We start from the raw sequence: 18,060 nt of genomic DNA on the forward strand, positions 1-18,060 counted from the left end.
GGACTTCATTTGGTCCACCTTGCTTGTACTTGGTTGGACCCACTTTTTCTTTTAGAACTGCTTTAATTCTTCCTGGCATAGATTCAACAACATGTCAGAAACATTGCGTGGATTGAGGCTACGTCCACATTAGCCTGGATAAATTAGAAAACGGCGTTTTCATCAGAAAACACTCCGTGTCCACACTATCATTTTCAGTCGTTTTCACAGAGTTGTGCATCCACATTGAAACGGCAGAAAACGCCTAAGTTCCAGTATTGCGCATGCGTGAAACGCAAGACGTTTCGACCTGCGTCAATTCTGTCTGCCGTTTAGTTACTTTCTGGCTCTTTGAAACGTCGCAGCAAAATGTCGAGGAAAAGCACCGAGTTTTTTAAGTGGACTAACAATGAGGTGTAGTTGTCGCTGCGAGTAACACAAAAGTACAAAGTTGCAAAAGCGATTGAGTTAAAGAATTTGAAGAAAAGCTATCTGGTCATGTACAAACTGATATTAATGTCTAATAGGGCTGTCAAAATTGAGCGCAAACAAAAGAACTGCTGTATAATGCCCTCCGCTATCTTAGCTTAATTGGTCACATGACTGCATCACATGATGCATGTGTCATCGTTTTCGAAAAGGCTCCGGGTTTGCCGTACACACTGCCACGCGTATCCGCTTTGGAGAGCGTTTTCCTTGACCGTCTCAGTGTGGACGGAAGGCCAAAACGGAGACAAAAAGATGCGTTTTCAAACGAAAACACATTAGTGTGGACATGGCCCAAAAAAAACCAAAAAAAAAAAAGAAAAGTGGCAGTATAATGTCCTCGTAAGTGGATATCAGGGCCTTGTAGAGCAATATTAAGTATTTTGGTCTAGACAACCCAAAATATGATGCCAGGTCCTAGGAGGTTAATGAACATGTTATCATTTTGAATTTGAAGGAGAGGTCAGAGGTCAAATATGATACTTCAAATTTTTCTACGGTACTTTCTGCACAGAAGCAAGTGTCTCTTATCTGTGCGCAGTCATCTGTTTAGCTGGGAGGACACTCTGGATGTGCACATTTGTGTTTTGTGTCAAGAAAAGCTGATATGTGTTCATACACTATATTCACTCATCCAGATCATTGAATTCTGGTGTTCTAAACACCTCCATTATCAGTGAAAGGAACTCTTCATGCTTCAGCATATTTTTTGGGACAATTTCATACTCCCATCTTTCTGGGAACAGTTTGGGAATGGTCCCTTCCTGCTCCAATATGACTCCATATTAGATTAGATGAATTAGATTAGATGAATTAGATGAATTAGAACATGAATGAGAGCAGAGCCTATGAGCCAGGCATCCTGATGTGGCCTCCTTGTCCAACATCAGTGTCTGATCTCACAAATGTGAAAGAATGAACAAAAATTCCCATTAACACACCTTGTGGAAAGCCTTCCAAAAGAGTTGAAGCTGTCATAGCTGAAGGGTGGGCCAACATCATATTCAACAGTATAGTGTGTCTGGAATACAAGTGATCATGGGCCGTCTACAATCGTCATGCTTTCTTGATGTTTAAGAATGTTTAATTTCTGAAAATGTTCAACTAAACAGCTAAAACCATAAGACCAAAATCCTCTTAAAGCAGTCCTCTAAATTCTTGCCAGATAACACAACAAACTATATATGAACAATGAATTTACAAACCAGGTGCCTGAGATGTCCAAAGAAAAAGAAGTTCAATTTCAAAACTGTACCTCAGTTCTTTTAAACAGTGAGTGAGTCTGCGGTCATTAGATGCACTTACAGTTTCATGGGGAAAGGCACAGGAAGGATGGAGATGCCTGTTTGAGGCCACAGACTGAGTGAGTGTCTCTCTATTGTTAGAACACCAGCTGTGAGAGTCCCTTACTTGCTGTAAGTTACCAGATAATGCAGCAAGTTCGAGATTTTACGACAGTCATAAGCTGCCATAAAAACATATGCTAGCTATTTTAGATAAATGTCTACCATGAATTACTATGTGCAGGACAAACAACAATGTTGCAAAATGTAGTGCAACACTTTTGTTGCACTACACTAGTGTAACAAAAATGTTGCACGAGACTTGTGGACTTTAATGTTTTAGCCTTGTGTTTGTTGTTTATGAACAAATGTTGATGTTCATTTATTCAGGTTGTAGTTAAATAGTTTTAGAACTTGGCAGAAAATAAATTATTTCTATGCCCTAAAAAAAAAAAAAAAAAAAAAAAAAAGGACATGGCCTGAGATCTAGTGACTGTGGCGGCCATGTGAGTATAGTGCACTCACTGTCATGTTCAACAGTGAGTGCACTGTTGCCCATTTAATACTAGCTGAACATTAAGCAGTGTTCAGCTGGTATTAAATGGCCCAAAGTATCTCAAGAAAATATCCACATATGATTACACCACCATCAGCAGCCTGAGCCTGACCAGACCTTTCCAGTCTTCTATTGTCCAATTTTGGTGAGCTGTGAGAACTACAGCTTCAGTTTCTTGTTCTTAACTGACAAAAATGGCAACCTGACTTCTGGCATCAACAAGACATTTTTGCTGTTCACTGGACATTGACTTGTTTTCAAACCACTTTCTGGAAATCTCAGAGATGATCTACTGGGATTTGTTGGGAAAATCCCAGTACATCAGCAGTTTCTGGAATTGTCAGACTAGCCAGTCTGGCACCAACAACCTCAAAGTCGCTTAGGTCACCTTTTTCCCCCATTCTGATGCTCAGTTTGAACATCAGCAGTTTGTCTTGGCCATATCTATATGCCTAAATGCACTGAGTTGCTGCCATATGACTAGCTGATTAGATATTTGCATTAACGAGCAGTTGAACAGGTTTATCTGTGCAATTACCTCCTTCAATGTTTACCCCAGCACTAATGGGTAAACTGCCAACATATGCTAAAGGTTTTCCACTACAGCAGGAACATTATCTCTCCCTGGCTCATTTATTTTTCACTTCCTTGTTTATTTTTTCCAAATATGAAGTGAAGTGAGGGACCCTTCAGGATACCCAACTCAAGCTTGCTGCTGCACTTACATGGCACCCCCCCAGTGACAGACTTACAATGCAAGCTTTTGATCACAGAGGTGTAGTTAGACCATCAATTCAACGCAGTGCAAACACACTAATCTGAGAGACATACCAACGCTTGTTTAGACTACTGCTGTCAGCATTTCAGAAGCCCCACGCCCACCACAGCACCTAACCGTGGGCTCTGAATCTAGATTTCCCTTGAGGGGAAAATTAGTATTGTCACTTCCCACTTCCTGCTGAGATGAGCTTGATGTTTTATGCTTGATGAGCAATTAGCTAAGAAGATAAAAGCCAAACATTAATGCTGCACATATTCTAAATTTATATAACTATTTAGTAAGAGATGGTTGACTGATATGTTTTTTAGGACAACATAATCGAACGCTCAATTATACTAACAGGCATTATATGGCAAAAAGCGCTGTATTTTTTCCCAGCTCATAGTATTATTCTGTCATTTTTAGTGTCTTTCCAAGACTTTAAGAGATATTACTCATGCCATGTTATGTAAGATGAATGAAATATCTTGCCATTGAACATCTGTCAGATATGTTAATTAAAAGCACTTCTTTGTTGTGCCCGTGAAAGTGCAATTCAGATTGCTTTACATTTCTCTAAATGCAAATCAGCAGTATACAAGCACAATAATGAGGCTTAATTACAGCTCCATGATTAAAAGGGTGAGCTGGAAATGTTCTACAGTGAGTCATGTGAGCGTTGAAGCAGACTCGGCTGCCTGAACTAAAGCCTGCTCTTTATTTGCTTCGGGCTTGTTAAGTGTTCTTGAGTTCGTAATCTGGATATTCAAGGTTACTTAAGAAATTCAGGCCTCCCCTGAAAAACCGTTTATTACTTTTAACGCAACTTGCGCTGCGAATCCTTGCTCATCACAGTCCTAATGATCTCCGCCATCCAGGGAAATTAAATTTCCTCTGTCCTTTACTTTAGGAATACACATGCACTTGAAGCTTTTTATACTTTACAGCACTTTCAGACCGAATATGCATAATAGTTTCTGTGTATCCAGGTTTGAGATGACAGTTTTTATTCACCAAACCAAAATGTCCTTGCCACGTTAAAGGCGTATAAAAAGAATCACGGCTGAAAAACTCGACCGCAACAAATGCCTCTTCACAAAAACAAGCAGTTGTAAAAGATCCATAAATAAACATCTCTCTGACAGTGAGCTTTATAAATCTCTAACGTGTAGGTGTAAGCTGTTACTGTATGTCACAGTAACACCCAGCCAGACGGCATGTACCAGAAAGAGTTGGTAGGCCTCCAGAGTGTAATTTGCCCCCAACCACTTCCACTCTAGTGGAAGACTGCATCTCTTGGGAAGGCAGACACTCTTCACACTGACTCATCTTATGTGTGTGTGTGTTTGTGCGTGTGTGTGTGTGTGTGTGTGTGTGTGTGTGTGTATAGGGTTAGTCTTCGAGTGCATTTGTGGTTAGTAGGGCAAGTTTAGCAGAACTCACACCCTGAAATGACTGATTGCAAGAGACAGGATGCCTCATGAAGGAATGAAGGCAGGACAGATTTCATGTTCTTTCTGTGAAAGCTCCGTTTCAGCAAAACATGCACTACAGTGTGTGGGAGAGTGATTGTTAGGTTCATTAACACCAACATGCTGCACATTCTGGCCGCCTGTTAAAAGGCAGACGAACCAACACCTGTTAATGTATTACTGTGTTTTTTTTCTTTTACTGCTTATGTTTTAGTATAGCTGGCATGTGCTGTCACATATTTATCTTTCATTCTGGATGTTTGTCACTCCTAAAGAGTAGCATTAGTGTGATACAACTAAAAACCACAACAAAAAAGGTATAAATTACATGCTATATAATCTGGAGATACAATAAAATTGTACCTACTGTTGTTTAATGTAATTCATGCCCAGCCTATTTAGAACAGGTCAAGTGTTAAAGAGGGAAAATAATCTTCAGGAAGTTGTATTGCTGATAACATCTCATCTCTCCCCTGCTTTCCAAACCTCTTTGCAAAGCAGAGCCACTGAGACAGTAACGCTGAACAAGTTCAACCCACTGCTGGCAATGCTAAAAAGAAAAGGGAATACGGAAATGGCTAGAAGAGGAGTGTTTGAGCAAGGATGTAATTCAGTGCTTTGCTGCTTTGTTCACAGACATTTACCACGCCTCAAGCTTCCTTCATCTACACCAACTCATACTAATTCGCTCAACTCATCTCTATTTTTTGTTTAAAAAAAAAATAGAAAAATTGAATATTTTCAGAAAAGAAAAATGAATATATTTTATTTCCATAATAGCACACAGTTAGTTAAGGCTTAGCCTACTAATCTCCCAACTGACTTTTTCTTTTATATATCCTGCCTTTGCTTTTCACCCACTGTCTCTCCCTCCTGCTGTGCAAGGAAAGAGAAGAAAAATATCACATATAAGAATTGGGGGGAAGGAACAGATTACCACTTTTCATGTGAACAAAAAGATAGCTTGTTGCTGTAAAATAGCCCAATGTTACAGGGTATATACTCACGTTGTGAGCAGCCAGCGGGACTGCTTGGCCAGTCCCAGACAGGCCAGCAGGCAGATGATCAGGTCCAGGATGAGGAGCAGCAGGTATGTGAGCCACCTGCAGACACAGACAGACCACAAAATTAAACTGCTGCTGGTGAATGCCTTTTATTTATGGGAGGTGATGGAACATGGGAGGTTAAAAAGAAATTCAGTTTCTGAAATGTAGCTTTTATTTTTGTAGTTTTGCCTTTATTTCTACCCGTAGTAATACCTTTGTTGTCAATAGCTGGAGATGGGTTTCTCTTGAAAGCAACCAACAACATTCTTTCACAGCAGGCATCACTACCAATTTATTTTAAATTACACATACAGAAATATGAATTCTGAGAGGTAAATCTGCCACATAATTGTTTAAAATTGCACCTCACTCCTCTGTGCTAGCTAGTGGTTTAGCAACTGTTAAAAAACAGGGTTTACAAGCATTTATTCTGCAGAGAATCATTCTTATTATAATTAATCAAAACATACAGAAAAATTCGATCGATGTTGGAACCTAGTGAAATAAAAAATGACTCGTAAAGACAAGCAGGAAAAGAAAGAAAGGGTAAAGTATTGCACCTAATTTCACATCATCGGATACGTGCATTAGAGGCGTGTGTGAAAGTGTGTTCGTGCTCGCGGGTATAACGTGGTAGAGTTGTCCACCTCACTGTAACCATCTGTTATTCGAACAGTTTGTGGCTGGACATAGTAAACCTGTCCAGATGGCTTATAATGAATGGATTCAAATCCATGTGGCTGAATGTTTCATGGTATGAAAAATACAAACTGTGGGGAATCGTTTCAGTTTAATTTCCTGTCTATTTCCATCGTTGTTCATCTTCCACCCTGCATACATAACTCTGACATCACTTTGTATATTCTTATTGTGTATTTAATCATTTCTTTCTACTTCTCACCAGCCAGAGTTTCTACCCCTCTGAGAGAATCCATCTCACATCTTTTCTCCATCTTTTTCCTTTTCCTCCCCCTCTTCGTCAGTCTCTTTAATCTCTCTCCCCTCTCTCTCTTTCCCTTTTAGCCCCTTTTCTCTCCCTCGCCGCCATCTCCTTCCTCGTTTTATCTTCCCCCCCTCGGCAGGGGACAGTACAAGAAGCTGGGGCATCAGCATGGGAGGTACTTCAGTAACGCTGCCACCTTGTTGTCTATGTTATCCTAATCTAATTAGAGTCTGAGCAAAGCATGAATACATGCAGGAGGTTGAACGGGCGGCATGTATGTATAATAAAAAGCAAGACCTCTTTTCCTCAAGAAACAAAATACACACTGAGATTTGTCAGTCTTTCCTGATGTTTTGCTCAAGTTCTACCTGTTTACCCTCACAGACAGGTCAAAGGTGACTGGATCCTGCATCTAAGCGTCAGGTCATTTCATGAGAAAAAAATCTGGCTTTTGAAAGTGTTTATGTACACAAATATTTAACTGTCTGCAATGTATCTGACTTCAAAACACAGGAATAACAATGAAAAATCGCTCTTCCATTTTTAATCGCTTATCCTTGTGAAGGGCACGTTGCCAGTCCATCACAGGGATAACACCCAGAGACAGACAGTCATTCACACTCAGATTAATACCTACGGCCAATTTAGAATCACCAGTTAATCATTAATTAATCTAAGAGGCATGTCTGTGGACCGTGGGAGGAAGCTGCAGCCCCTGGTGAGGACCCACACAAGCACAGAGAGAACAGGTAAACTCTGCTGGGCAGTTCTTTCCACTTAGAAACCATGTAGATAAAGAAAAAAGGTACTGATGTTGTCAATATCTTAACCTGATGTGGTAAAAACAGATCAATAGAGAGAGAATAAAACTGCATGGTAAACTAAGAATGGTTAGGAACAGTAGTTTTGCATTGGGCCACAGTTAAAAGAAATACTGAGCAATTCCTGGAAGTAATAATGTTACTTTTTGTGACTAAGTAAGAAAACAACACTGGAAGAGTGAACAACACACAGGCTTTTATAAGTTCAACATGAAAAAGAAAAGAAGAAAAAAGAAAAACAGGAAGCACACACAGCCAACCGCACAGAAACTATTTGTTGGAGTGCAGCAGTGATAATGAGTCCATTAACAGCTTACAATGTCTGGCTGTCTGCTTGCAGTCTGCCTACACTTCTAGCATGGAGCTATGCGGGGTATTGATTTATTGGCTGAGCAAAGGAGTCACATTACAGATCAATACAAACACATAAGCCTGTCTGTTACTGCAGACTCCACAGAAAACACCACTGAGCCTATTCAAGAATAAAAATAAAAACTGGACATGAGCCCATTTTTTTCCTCTAAGACGATGAGAGTAACAACAGTGAGACAAAGCCTCGGAAAATAGTTCCGCTAACACGTTGCAGTAGTTTTTGCAGTAATAGCTGCTGTTTTCATTTATGCAATGATTGCTAATTATTCAATAGGATGCTTTTTTTGAACATCCTAAAGAACTGTCTGGAAGATAATTCACATGCAGTATGTAGGTACACACACAAACACAGCTGCATTATTATTTAAACCCACCCAATAAATATTATGTGAGATATTCAGGTCATAGCATGTAGAAAGTAATCTATTCTACCGTGTTTAAATTGCTCATTGCAGCTATAAAATGAATGTGAATGACTATATGCAAGTTTGTTTTATTTGGATTTTTTTTTTTAACATAACACTGATGAATTAGCTTTTTAGGTGCACCGATGCTTAGATGTCTTCTAGATAAACTTTTGCCATATAAACTGATTAAAGACTGCATGTATGTATGAAAAGTAAACTTGTTCCAAAGTTATTAATAATTATATTCCTTAAACACTTTTCTACTGATTTTCATTGTATAAATAAATTTGAAAATTTCACCTCCCACGTGTCTGGGAAGCTTTAAACCGTTAAAAATGTTCAGGGCAACGGAAACGTGCACCAACAGAAATAACCTTCCTGAATCCTGTCCTCGAGCTCTGGGTGTTTTTCTCCTCCTGTTTAACTAGATACTTTTATAGCATCGAGTAAACAGATTCGCACACAGTACAACCTTGACACATGTACTCTTCTGTTCCCCACCTGTAGTACTCTATGGTTGCTGACTGATCGGCAATGGATGCCAGGTCCACTTTAGCTTTTTCCCAGTCAGACAGTCCGAGCAGCTGTTTGATCACATTGTCAGCCATCTGCTGCATGAACTGCAGGGTCTGCACGTAGTCGCCCCGTGTTGCAAAGATCTCATCAAGCCTCGCAAGGTGCTGGTGCAGCCCACTCCTCATGTTGCCCATGGTGCCTGAAACCTGGAGCGCACAAGAAGAAAGAGTGGGGTAAGATTAACTGACACAGCAAATACAGTTAGAGGGTATGAGTCAATGGTATTATAATACATTAATAGATCTATCTAAAGTACTGCATAGAAGTCCTGAGAAACTAAATTTCTTTCTGTGTTTTTTAGGAAAATTAGGTGGTGATTTATTGAAAAACATGCAAATGTACACAGAAATAAAAAATACAACCTGTAAGGCAAAAAAGAGAGTTTGTTCACTTTCAAAAAGCTTGAAAGTCAGTATTTGGTATGACCACCTTTATTCTTCAACACAGCCTGAACTCTCTTAGGCAAGTGTTCTTCTAACTTTTATAAGTAGTCTTCAGGAATAGTTTTCTAAACTTCTTGAAGGACATTCCACAGCTCCTTTGGCAGTCTTTTATCCCCTTCTCTGTCAAGATGAACCGCTTTAATAATGTGTGCTTGCTTTTTTATTCATTTATGTTTTTACTGTTGTTGTTGAAGCAATCAGACAGTTTCCAGACGGTACAGCATGGTTGATCAAAAGCTGATGGCTCAAACACAGCCTAAAACAATCACAGAGCCTCCACTGTGTTTTACAAAGGGCTAAAAACAGACAGTTTTAACCCGTTTCTGACCTCTTCTGACTCTCAGATAGTATTCGTCTGCAACCTTGACAGTTCTTTTGCACTTAACATGCCAAAGTCCATGTTTTTTGTTTTTTTTTAAGGACACATTGCAAAGATATGCCAATAGCTCTATCAGAATCACCTTGCTGGTGCAAAAATACTATTTCATGCCTGACAAGTTCACAAATTATGTGTTTTTGCAAAAGCAGCTAGTAACAAAGTCCTTAAAGCTATCTTATCAGGTACAAGGACTGGATTGCAGAAGGATGTAAAAACAGTTCATCTATCTATCTGTCTGAAACAATGTACTTAACAGCAGTGAATTGTAGCAATGGACTACATATACTAAGTATAATATGCTTCTAATAATATTCTAAATATAGAAATTTTCTGTTGCTTAAAGTGAGGCACTCAACCGGTCAGTCAACAGCTGCTCTTATTCAGCTTTTCACTGAACAATGAACAGAAAAGTCCATATGAAACAGCTGTGTGTGTGTGTGTGTGTGTGTGTGTGTGTGTGTGTGTGTGTGTGTGTGTGTGTGTGTGTGTGTGTGTGTGTGTGTGTGTGCGCGCGTGTAGGAAATCAACATTGAAGTAATTCATCTTCATGTGTTAAATGCTTAGGCAGTGAGAAGTCTTCTTCAACATGTATGAACTTCCATTAGTTTACAACATCTCCAACAAAAGCAGACGAAGCAGGAAACGCAATCAATCTGAGGCCACTCCCTGACCTTTAGCCATGCGCTTAGCGTGGTTAAAGGTCAGGGAATAGCCTGACCTTTATGGGGATGGCAACATCTCTCTGTTGGTCAGTAAGTCTCTCCACCGCTTTGTTAAAACATCTTTAAAATTATCTAAAAAAAATCAACTGTTAAAAAAAATGGTTTTCATAGTTTCCACATCGTAGATTATGAATCAAAGCACTCAAATCCTTGGAAGAGAAATGACTTGAAAGTCAAATGACTACTTAGTGTGTTCTCATCCAGTTTTGCACTATAGATTTTTTTTTTAACATGCAGGTTAGATTTAAGCACCTGGAAAGATACTAACACAGACCTTTACAACAGTAACCCCACATCATGCAAAAGCTGATGCCATAACTCAGTGTTGCACACCACTGCTGAAGACAACTTGTACTTGTTAGTGTAAGATGACGAACATGTCAAGACTTGCACACTCATTAGCATTTAGCTTATAGCCCTGAGTAATAAAGCGTTTTCATAAACCTGTCAGACAACTAGCATTAACCACAACGTTTTTGCTTTTCTTCATGGCAATAAGAAACTGAAGCTCCTGGAGAAAACTCAAGCAAGCACAGGAACAACATGCAGGCTCCACACACAAGGACTCTGTCTGGGTTCAAATCAAGTATCCTATGAGGCACTGACCCACCGTGCTGCCATAGAGTCAACCCACCAGCCTTTAACGCTTGAAGTCTTATTCACAGAAAACTCATCAATACAACTGATGCTTTAATGAGTTGTCAGCAAAACATACAAGTTTGAACACAGCATAATGTTTTCTATGCCAGACTTTTCTGCTAAAATAATAATGTACTGACAGTGTTTTTTTTATTACTGAGGTCATGTGTTTGCCTGAAAGAAGTTCCCAGAATTATGGACAAAGGTGAGATTTTTCGTAAACATGGAGGTTGGTCTGTGCTGCCACTCAGCAGCAGAGCTCAGACAGAGGACCGTGTGGGAGAGCTGGGCTACTGTGCATGTTGATGCAGTTTTAGTTTAAGTAAACAGATCAGCTTGGAAAACAGCCAAAACTAGAAATCGCAGAGGCAAAACAGCAGGTTTGCTAGTGCTGCTGTTGGTGGTTAGATATTTTTTTCAAACCAACACCTCACTATGAGACTTATAGTTTATTTACCTGTTTAAGCCCGAAAGGAAGAGTGATCCCCTAAGCCAAACAACAAACAGATAAACAGCAAACAGACACATTTATTGTGACAAATCACATTTTTATTTATGGCCAAGACAACATTATACAGTATTTATGTAACAAATATCGAACCATCTTCTTGGGTTTAATTACTGTGTACTTTGCTTGAAGGGAGAAGTTGTTTACAGGGAAATGGTGTTCGTGGAGACAACCTGCTATAAGATAATTAAAAAGGGAAATAAGCGCTCTTATTCAGCTCTGGGTACTTGGCATTCACAAGCAAGACTACTCATATTGTTGTTGGCTTTGTCAGGGACAAGGCTTGCTGAAGCTAAAAGGAAAGTTTGGATAGCAGTAATTAGTTGGTTTTGCATGTAATGTGTGGGCCACATTATACAGCTTACGGAAGAGCTGAGAATAAATACATAATGAGAAAAAAGGAAGAGAAAGGTTAAGTGCAGCTGACTGAGAATTGTTTGCTAAACTTTCATAAATATGTCTTCATAAACGAATCATTGGACTGCCCACAATTAAAACTATATTTTTCTTTCAAAAAGTGAACGATATTAGACATAATGCGTTATAACATGAATAATGTTTACTAGAATGTCTCAAATTGAGTTTTTTTGCTATTAATGCAGATTCATTTCCTTTTCGTGTGATCTGACTACCCAGGTCAAAATTCCAAACAAAAGAGAAACCAGATGAAGTTTGATTTAGTTTATCTTCCTTTGTATTTAACTTTGATAAAGTTGTGCATGTTGTTAATCCTTTTGATGAACGATGCTATTCCATAAGGTCGCTCCTTACAAAATTAGTCATTAGATGTCGATTACCTTAATGAAAAAATCTAACCTGACATACTTGTATAAAAGCAGAGCAACTACTGAAAATCACAGGTTTAAAGAACTCGTCCATTCTTATAGTGAGACAGAAAAGGGAGTTAGATGTGATGTGATTAAAGTAGAGTTAGGTGGATCCAAGTGTAGACACTTGTAAGCCATCTGGGCATTGGGGGGAAAATCCAATGCACAGCAGCAGATCTACAACAGAAAGGCTGAAAAAGAAAAGAATTACAATGTTGCAATGAGCCAGTAAAATTCAACTTGGTTGAAATGCTGTGTTGGGACCTTAAGAGAGCTGTGGATAAAACAAATTCCCACAAAATCCAATTAACTAAAGCAATGTTTTAGAGAAGGATCATTCTGTGGATCAGAATTCCTCCTCAACGATGTGAGAGACTGATAAAGTCATACAGAAAATAATCACTACAAGTTATTGCTGCTGAAAGTGCTCCTATGAGCTGCTGAATAATGGGGTGCACACAGTGCTGTGAAAACATCATTCATACTGGTGCGCCTCCTGATTTATGGGTGAATGTTTTCAGAGGACGTTAATATAGTATTCTCAAAGAAATTGATCACTTTAATCGCAGCAAACCTTTTTAATTTTCATTTAAAGTTATCACTTTGATTGATTGCCATAAGAATAATCAGACAGAGATCCAGCACACAGTGGCTTCTGGGTTTTACAAAAAGAAACAGATCGTATGCACAGGCATGTAGCACTCTGTACTTTGTTATCTGATCACTCATCAATACATCTTCTTCTTCAAACTGAGAAGATGAAATTGCAGATGAAAAATGAAAGCACATATCTGATCCTCGCCTCCTGTGTAAAAATCTTATCTAAAATGCCCAGGGAGACAGACAATCCAGCTAATCTCTCCTTCATCTTGGTCTGATACTCACTGTGTGGGTTGATCCGCACCGATCAAGAAGATATAATTCCCCTTTTCCAGTCATCTCAGCCTTTATCTCAGACTGATGTTTTAAGGGCACGGAGAAGTACTTTCCGCCTCACATCTTTTCTAAACAAACAATTGTACTCAGTGCCTAGCTATTTTCTTGTGGGATATTCATTTCTACATGCCAGAGGGTAAACAACAAACAATGAAAAAAGTCTAAAGAACCATTATACGTGACATTATTCGGATAAAATATGCGTAACCTTAAGCAGAGAAAAATGACAATGGGGTGTGACGTTTCAAATGTAGATTCTCGCTTCAGGAAATGGAAAAAAATACAGATCAATGGGAATCATGTGCAGACTCTTGTTTACACATTTTAAAGCCCCTGAGCATCATTTGAAGGGGAGAAACAGTTATGTAGTCTCAGATCCTACTTACAGAAAACCTTGCCATTTGCCATGTCCATCTTTCAAAACGCCATAATTTTTTCCAATGACGTATTGTAATGGCCACGGGTAACTTAATCCATCCTGTCTCCTAAGGCCTGTACACATTTCAGGCAAGAAATGTTTCCTTTGTTTAGCCCTCAGGGAGACCTACGGCCATTTTTTCGTCCTCAGCGTTTTTTAATATTAGGCCATTTTCACTGTGTTGAATAGAATATAGCCAAACCTTCCAACCCTTTTTTTCCCCCTTTTTTCTTTAGAATTGCAGTCTCCGTTTATTCGATTAGCTTAAAGTGGCTAAGCTACAAACCGCCATCCACTTGAGGTCCTAGAGCCATAAATCGCCCCATTGACTTCCATTATAAACGCTATTTTTCACTGCGGAATTATTACCGTTAACATCTGGGTGATGGCTTAGGTTTCATTTTTGTTTTGGACAAGAGGCCTTAGAATTGTAATTTTTTTATTTGTCCACCGGGTGGCGCCCTTGCTCCACATTTGACCCGGGGCTGGAAAACAGCGGGCTGCTTGGACAGACCTGCGGGGAATGAAGCCTCATTTCCGGCGTGCAGCAGCGGCTTCGCCCGCTGATCGGACGGGACCATTTTCGGCCCCTAGGACCGTATGAGGGTGCTTTTTTTTTGTAGTCAACAGGAAATGACGTATTTGTTGTCACGTGGTATCGGATGTGTGTGCTGCAAAAATGAGTCCCCGGTGATCGTGCCCCGGTAATCGTCGCGACTTACCCCGGCAAGAATGCACTTATTTCGGCCTAGAGGAGGAGCATTTGCCGCCTGGAGACCATTTTCTGGTCCTGAAAAAAAAAATAAAAGGCGATCGAAATGACTGTTGGTGCCAATCTTTAGTCCATCTAAAGGCCTAATTATAATAACAATTGAATATTACCTCAAATGTTTTTTTTGGAAAATATTCAAGTTTTATGTTTTTGGGGCAAAAAAAGCAGTGCGCTCATGTGACGAAACCGGGATATAAAGGGTTAAAATCCGCGAAATGTAATTAAAACTTGACATGAATATTTCAAGGAGAAGTAGGTCTAAAAGATTGGCTAATTTAAAGTGGAATAAAATATTAATGTATAAATTTTTTATAGCACTTTTTTGGGCGTGGTCGATTGGGACCGATAGTGTGTGCATTTTATGAAATGCGCTCCTGCAAAAAAAATAAAAGGCGATCGAAATGACTGTTGGTGCCAATCTTTGGTCCATCCAAAGGCCTAATTAAAAGTACAATAAAATATAACTTTCAAATGTATTTTATGGAAAATATTTCATTTTTTCATTTTTTTCGCCAAAAACGGCCGTGCGCTCATGTGACAAAACCGGGATATAAAGGGTTAAAATCCGCGAAATATAATTAAAACTTTATATGAATATTTCAAGGAGAAGTAGGTCTAAAATATTGGCTAATTTAAAGTGGAAAAAAATATTAATGTATAATCTTTTTATAGCACTTTTTATGGCAAGGTCGATTTTTGGCTCTAGGACCTCATAAGGGGTACTTTTTTTAGGACCCCCCCAAGGGTTAGGCCCTGGTCTGAGATTCTACAGAATATAAATGCCACTTCCTTCACTAGAATTCGATCTCTATCTTTAAGCCTGTTCGGGCTGGTATGTCTCTGTGGAAGTGATGCCTCAGAGAGATGAGGGATCACAAAACAGAGAGTGAATGTAAAAGAACAGTTCTAATTTGAGGCACAAACCTCCCAGAAAGTGTTCGTCTCTGAGATGAACCATGTAAAAAGAAAAGAAAAAAAAGGAGTAATTTCTAATTCTTTGTAGTGTTTTCCTTTTTAAAAATTCAGTGCTGCTGAGCAGGCATCACAGAATCACTTACAATCGTCTCGTAATTGCTTGATAAATGAGAACCGTTTGACTGTATTTTTGAAATTTAAAAAAAGGATAAGATATGGAATCAGATCTTTTTTCTGCAATCCATTGTGTCTGTATGATAGAAGAAGAGAAAAGTTTCTTCAATTAAAATTGAATGTGGGAGCTAGAGCGTGAAATGGAACATGGGTCTGAAGTGCCTTGGCAGCTCGGTCACAGTTAAAGATAGAGACCATCTTCACCACTGGGTACCGAAGCTCTGAAAACATCTCTTTAAAAATAAATTCCTTTTTTAAGTTTGATACTGAATGATCACGAAGCTTCTAGGAGGTCATCCTTCAGAGTGGATTAGTGGTGTTTATGAGTTTGTTGATGAAAGACTGAACAAGTTTTCAAAGATGATGTTTCTCCTTAAGTTTTTGCAAAACTGTTACTTCTTCTACACATTTTGAGGTAAAGCATCAGTTGCTCTGATAAAGATAAGTCTCACATCGCTGGTTTTCTCCAATTTAGATATTTACACACAGAGTGATGCAGTCCACTGCCTCAGCAAACACCTTGGTTGTCTCCTTACTGTGGAAGAGCAGTTTTGCTTTCAGGCTCTTTCCTGTTATCCAAAATCCTCTCCCATTCCCTATACATGAGCAAAACCATCCACAGTCCAACTGTTTGTTCTAAATTAACTTGTACATTTTGGTGCTGGACTTTCAATTCCCCTTTGACTGCAACAGTTTATTACAATCCTCAAAAAGAGTGTTTTGCTTGAGAAAATTTATGCTAAACACATGCGCATAGGCCTATAAAAACAAGCCATGCTTCTATTCTACTCATTTCCAGTTACACTGAATGAAACAACTACATTTGCAGAAAACCAACGAATAGTCGTAAATTTAGCAAAACTGGCATGTACCACAGACTCCATGAAAATCTGTAGTTTGTGGCACAGTTTAGTCAACTGGTGTTGTGGTAGTCACATCAATGGCAGTAATATGCTGTCATGTTGAACTACAAACTTCTAGGTAAAAGAACTACAGCAGTGAACACAAATTCACCTTTTCCTATAAACCTGTATGTAAGTAGAGATGGATGTGATCACCACGAAATTGCCAAAAGCTGTAGTTCTTCCAATAACAATGTGAAGCTGTTTAGATATTTTGCATGGGACAAAAACAGTCTGGTGCCTTTAGACATGTTCATGTGGACTGAATTGATTTTTGAACCAGCTTTACATCGTTATTAGAAGAACTACATCTTTTGGTGATGTCATGGTGATTACATCTGTACAGACTGTTTTTGCCCCATATAAATATTCATTTACATATTTTACATGGGACAAAAACAGTCTGAGGGCTTACCGACATGGGTTTTGGAACCATCGTCAAGTTGCTGTCAGTTGAGGAACATTTGACACTTGTTCATCAATTTAAATTTTAATCCCCAGATGTTGATGCTTATGTCTAGGCCACACACATGTCAATCGCCAGCTCTACTTTACCCCTAACAATACCTCAAGATACTTAAATTTCTTTGAGAAATGTCATTTCTAAGAGACAGAAGAAAAACCATGGTCAGGCTGTAAATATGGGCATACAAGGTGCTCATAAAATACCAGAAGCTTGGCCGGAAACACTCTTTCCCTACAACCATAATAAATTCACCTGGACAGAATAGGGCTCTATGTGACCTTGAATATGTTCTTTATGTTCCGTTGAGGTTTTTTGACACTTAATATAAGCGAGTTAAACATCAGGTTCTTACACTAGGAGTATTTACAAAAATAACTATAATAAATAAATAATTGTGTTTCAATATTAGCTTGTATAACGAAAAGCTTACCGTTTTGTGTTATTACAGAAGCTTCTAGTGAGAATGGTGTAAAATGGTGTCAGGCCAGCATCCAAACCTTAGTTGAGCTCCGGCCAATTGTTCAGTTACTGACCCAGACACTGACCTAGTCCACTGGATGATTGCTTTCCAAAAGCTCTAATAACATCCTTCACCCGCAGAGTTATTATTGGTGTTTAAACACTCCAAATATGAGATCAGTCCCATTACCACTAAAAGGCATCCAAGCGGGCCAGTTTCCAGAGCTAACATTACTGTTCGAAAGCAATGCTGCTGAAATGCAAGTGTTTTTTTTTTAAACTCACTTTCCCAATAGGTTTATTTCGTGGTCTGCCTCAGAGGGAATTGAGTTTGTTAAATTTTTATAACAAACTGAACTAAACTTGTAAAGTAGGGCTGAACGATATATCGCATTTGCGATAATATCGCGACATGATCAAGTGCAATTTTCTAACCGCAAAGGCTGCGATTATACTCTGGACATGTCCAAATTCATGGGCTGCATCCTCCTGAGGCCGCATTTGTAGACCGATTACGTCACAGCGACGCGCCGAAGGCTGTCCAAATTACTACCATATCCCAGAATTCATAGCGCGGCCCAGCCAAACTCCAGTTTCCAACAATGGCGGCCGCTACTAAGTTTTAAAATTACTCATACTAATCTTTCTGGGTCACAAAATAAACTTTTAAAATATTTTCAGGCGAGAAAGTAGTTGTGTAAACATCAAATATCTGCTCGGTTTATCAAGATATCCCATATTTGCAAAAGTGCTTCGACGTTTTCAGAGGCGTCTGCTACCCACCAGCTCGACAGCTAGC

General features: G+C 39.1%; 1 protein-coding gene across 2 annotated transcripts in view; it reads right to left on the minus strand.

Moving 5' to 3' along the window:
- ttyh2 (tweety family member 2) overlaps window positions 1-18,060 on the minus strand; it is a 76,739-nt gene that overhangs the window by 23,833 nt on the left and 34,846 nt on the right. For both annotated transcript variants that reach the window (XM_080873784.1, XM_080873783.1), the window contains exons 4-5: window positions 8,627-8,847; window positions 5,544-5,639 (exon numbers count right to left, since the gene is read on the minus strand). In XM_080873784.1, the coding sequence (XP_080729910.1) occupies window positions 5,544-5,639; window positions 8,627-8,847 (317 nt within the window). The remainder of the gene's footprint in view (window positions 1-5,543; window positions 5,640-8,626; window positions 8,848-18,060) is intronic.

The sequence above is a fragment of the Rhamphochromis sp. 'chilingali' genome (assembly GCF_963969265.1).
Source record: "Rhamphochromis sp. 'chilingali' genome assembly, chromosome: 22".
Lineage (NCBI taxonomy): Eukaryota > Metazoa > Chordata > Actinopteri > Cichliformes > Cichlidae > Rhamphochromis > Rhamphochromis sp. 'chilingali'.